At 35.8% G+C, this 4,463-nt stretch overlaps 1 protein-coding gene across 2 annotated transcripts in view; it reads right to left on the reverse strand.

Moving 5' to 3' along the window:
- Positions 1–526: 526 nt before the first annotated feature.
- The window catches only part of LOC135200881 (crustacean hyperglycemic hormones-like), a 4,159-nt gene continuing 222 nt past the window's right edge, over positions 527–4,463 (reverse strand). The window contains exons 1-4 of one of the 2 annotated variants that reach the window (XM_064229602.1): positions 4,436–4,463; positions 2,633–2,916; positions 2,145–2,269; positions 527–1,903 (exon numbers count right to left, since the gene is read on the reverse strand). The exon at positions 4,436–4,463 is cut by the window's right edge and continues 222 nt beyond it. In XM_064229602.1, coding sequence (XP_064085672.1) covers positions 2,167–2,269; positions 2,633–2,916; positions 4,436–4,453 — 405 coding nt within the window. In that variant the 5' untranslated portion in view covers positions 4,454–4,463 and the 3' untranslated portion in view covers positions 527–1,903; positions 2,145–2,166. The remainder of the gene's footprint in view (positions 1,904–2,144; positions 2,270–2,632; positions 2,917–4,435) is intronic. The other variant, XM_064229601.1, reaches the window with a different exon arrangement.

A 4,463-nucleotide genomic window follows, 5' to 3' on the forward strand; every position in this document is an offset into this window, starting at 1 on the left:
TTTTCAAGGGAATAACTAATTTATTCTACGGGTAATTCTGTACCATTTGAAAATATCTTTTATTTTCAATTTAAAAAATTGCGATGTTGGGACGAATTCACAACCAATTTTCAATGGAAGTTTTAAAATCTTTTTAGAAGTATATATATATATATATATATATATATATATATATATATATATATATATATATATATATATATATATATATATTACCTTTATAACACCAAAGGCGTTATACGGAAAAGTACTTACTTTATCTCTTCATTTTCTTATTTAATCTATTGAAGATAAAATATCTTCAGAATCATTATATATATATATATATATATATATATATATATATATATATATATATATATATATATATATATATTAATTACCTTTATAGCACCAACGGCGTTATAAGAAATCTTAACCCTTTGAATGCTGAAGAGGTACTTACTTTATCTTTTCATTTTCTTATTTAATTCTATTGAAGACATGTTAGATATTGTTAAAACACGGGAACAAATAAAAAAGACTCTTGGAATGATTCAGTTGATATATTTGCGAGAAAACCAATGACAATAATTAGAGAGATGTGATAAATGATATTAACACAGGAATGTATTTACCATATGTTATATTCTCATCCTTACACTTAATCTTTGGCTTGACATCTAGACCTACTGCATCTTAGCAAAATTGTTATATATCACAATTGACTATGTTTCACAAACGCCACGAATAAGGTTCTTTCCTCCCCATAACTGAACAAATATCTAAATATACTATTTTTTAAAATTTTGAATTCTGTCGCGTTAAAATTATGACTTTATGTGATGCTGCAAAACTTGTTGAATGATAAGTTTGCGAACTGGCAAAAATGAATCGTGAAATGCGTGCGCAACATATTGATGTATTTTGAAATTTAACAGAAAGATATATAAATGCTACTGTAGAGAGTTTATCAAAAAAATTAATACGTATTTTGTTTACCGGTTGACAATTTGGAAATGCGAATAAGAGATTGTTTGCGGTACAATATAAATTTGAAAAACTTTAACCTAATCGTAACCAGCCAGTGACAAATACGGATTCATGGCAATGATCCTTCGTCAGTGACTAATAAAGAAAACGTTACATAACAGCGATAGGAAATTTACGACATCATAGAAAACGCAGCTACCCAGGACAGACTAAACTCATTTGGTATGACTAGAAATTTTTCCAAATGACTCGAAAAATCAAGCTACTCACGCAAAAAGGGAAAACACCACGTACGTTTTCGTGAGAGAGAGAGAGAGTCTCAATCAAACAGGCACATAATAACAGGTAAACAAACAGACACAAGAAATTCAATAAATACTCTTACAAGCTAACTTATGCCTAAGGTTTTCTTATAACTCGCGGCTCATGTACATGTGGACACGCGTCAAGTGAAGTTTTGATTTTTTTTTGAAGGACGAAGCTGCCGTTGACAGAAGGGCCATCTTTTCTTTGGAATGTATTTTGACTTCCCTGTCGCATCCTATCCGGAAGGATAGTAAGACGCGAAAATAAAATGCAGGCGAATCAACGAGGAAAGACGAGAGAACAACATTGCAGAATAAAGTGGCAGATGAGAGGCACTGAGATAATAAAGAAGACTTTGACTAGCTTGGGACCTCTGATGTAGCTAAATGAAAAGAGGAAGGTTTGTTGTTCTTTTAAGGCTTCCGGGGAGAGAGAGAAACGATTATAGGTCTAGCAGCCACAATCCCGCGCATTCGAAAAGCTGCATGCACTTCTAGGATGTACTCGGTGAGGTGGGATCTACTTCCCAACGACCTGAACAGCGTTGGCGTACTCGTCGAGCTGGTCCATCAGCTGGAGGTCCTGAATGCACTGTCGGAAAACCAAGTTCTGGTAGCAGCCCTCCCTGTTTTTTGGGGGGAAACGATCGGGGATTAATGAGTTGTCCTCCGAGGTACGAAAAGAGTCATTCCAGTTCTTTGAAAGCTTTAGTAGTACTAGTTAATTCAGTGGCCCAACCTTACGAGGAAAATTTGATGGCCTTTAAAAATGTGAATCGAATCTAGCGTTTGAAACAGGAACACTTCTTGACTGGAAACATCTACCATATTAACATGAAATGCAACGAGAACTTTATCATCCCTTACCTTCATATTATATTCCTCCAGGTCAGAACAGGGCGACGTGGTCTCTTAACTCTTTATAATGAGTTTGGTCTAATAGCAAATCTTCCACGCAATGACCAAAAGTTTTAGTACCAAAACAGTCTTTTCTGTTTTATGAAAGAAAGAAGGAAAAAAAAAAGCGTTCGGTGATTAAACAGAACTAAAAACCAAAGCTGCTGAACAAAACAAAACAAAAAAATAGGCAGAAATTAAAAGGAAAATAAAGCAAAATAATAAAAATAATAAAAATAGACTGAGATGAAAAGTATATGGAAGTATTAAAATAATATAATGAAATAATAATGCAGAATGAAATCAAAATAAAATTCATAAAAGCAAAAATGATAAAAGTAGGGAAACCAACAACTAAAAATCATAGTATTAAGAACAGAGTAGAACTAAAAAACAAAAAACAAGAGAACAGCGCCATCTTCGCGAACGTTTCATTCAACGTCTCACGGCCCCATTACCTGCAGTCGATGGCGACGTATGGCTTCCTGTAGAGGTTGTAACAATCGTCGCACACGCGGTCGAGCTTCTTGAAGAGCTCGCGGTCGAAGATCCCTTTGCAGGATTGGTCGAGGATGGCCCTTTTCTTCAGGTTGAGGCCCTGGCCTCTCGTGGGAGAGACGGCGGAAGCCGAGGACGACGTGGATAAGAGCTTCTCTATCCTGGCGAGGCCATCGACGGACCAAGCCGAGGTTTGGTGGGTCGCGACCAGGAGGAGGACGACCAGGAACATGGTGGGTCCCATCTGTTGCGTTTCGGGAAGAAGAAGAAAAGAAGTCCCGTTGGATTACGACAGTTTTTGGCTCTTTCGTGAAGGATACTAAGATAATGCTGAGAATAACGGTAGCTGTTGGAAGGCATAATGTTTTATGAAAGCTACGAAACTAATGTTGAGGATAATTAAGTATTCCGAAGACTGTTGAACTTTTAAACACGAAGAGATCTTTTAGAAGAAAATGAACTATTGAATGTGAGCAGAACTTTTTGAGTAATAATAATAATAATAATAATGATAATAATAATAATAATAATAATAATAATAATAATAATAATAATAATAATAATAATAATAATAATAATAATAATACATATTCTGGATCAACTTTCCAAGACTTGTCAGCTATTCTTTAATAAGACGGGGTTAAGGGTTGTTTAAAAATATTTCCAGGACTTTTTAGTGGATAATTGGATGTGACAGGTTCCATACTAAAAGAATATTCCTTAAATTCCTCGAGAATAAAGTTCCGCGTATAGAGTTATGATTACAACCTAAAATTGGACACTTCTTCTACGGCGATAATATAATATCTGAGACCCCGATTTCAGTATAGTTAAGTTACTTGATCCAGAGATTGGCATCCGTTTTTTTTCTAGGATATTTAATTTACAAGATGCAAATCTTACCCTCCCCATTTTGGCAATGAAAATTAACTGAAACAATCCAAAATGAAGCTTCCCATTTGAAATCCCGGTGTCAAGAAAGCTGAATTTTATCTGAAGTTACCTCTACTCGTGCAACGTTACATATGCGCTTTCCACAATTGTAGCTAATTCTTAATAACTTGCTTTACATTGAAGGGAATGCTGGATTGGCTGAAACGACTTGACATTACTCAAAAATGGTGTGAACATCCCTTAGAGTTAATTACCCCACTTGAAAACTGTAGCCTACCTTTTCACTGTAACTAGAATTTGTAAAATTTTATGTTAACGGCTTCCTATCAAAAGAAGCCGCTACAAGAGAGTGCTACCATTGATATGTCTTTTTTAAGAAGGAACCTCAGTCTTAAGAGAAATAAACTCACAACCCTACAAAATGCGAACTAACCTGGTATCATTCAATCAGAACAAATAATCACAAAATGGGCTACAGAAAGGCTTCGCACTTCCATGCAAAACCCAAGTTTCTATCTCTGCTCTGTTATACCTATGAATCAAAGTAAATTTCCAACTGATTGAAGAAATCTCACTCATATGCTGGAAGTATTCTCCACAAAAGAACAGATAACACTTCAACGACGCTACACTTTAAAACCACACACTTACACACTGACCAGCACACACTCTCCAGTCCTAAAGCAGAATGCAGCACAGCAGCAGCAGCAGCTATACACTACACACTCTCTTTCGTCGGTTACACGGAACAAACACATGAAAAAAAAGAAAAAAAAAATCCCAAGCTGGTTGTCACTCACAGAAAACGGGAATAAGCAGGGAACAGACTAACTTCCGCGCAAAGCAAGACACACCTCCTCGCGACTTACCACACTGCTGCGAATCATGTTTGCTGTG

The sequence above is a fragment of the Macrobrachium nipponense genome, chromosome 27 (genome assembly GCF_015104395.2).
Source record: "Macrobrachium nipponense isolate FS-2020 chromosome 27, ASM1510439v2, whole genome shotgun sequence".
Lineage (NCBI taxonomy): Eukaryota > Metazoa > Arthropoda > Malacostraca > Decapoda > Palaemonidae > Macrobrachium > Macrobrachium nipponense.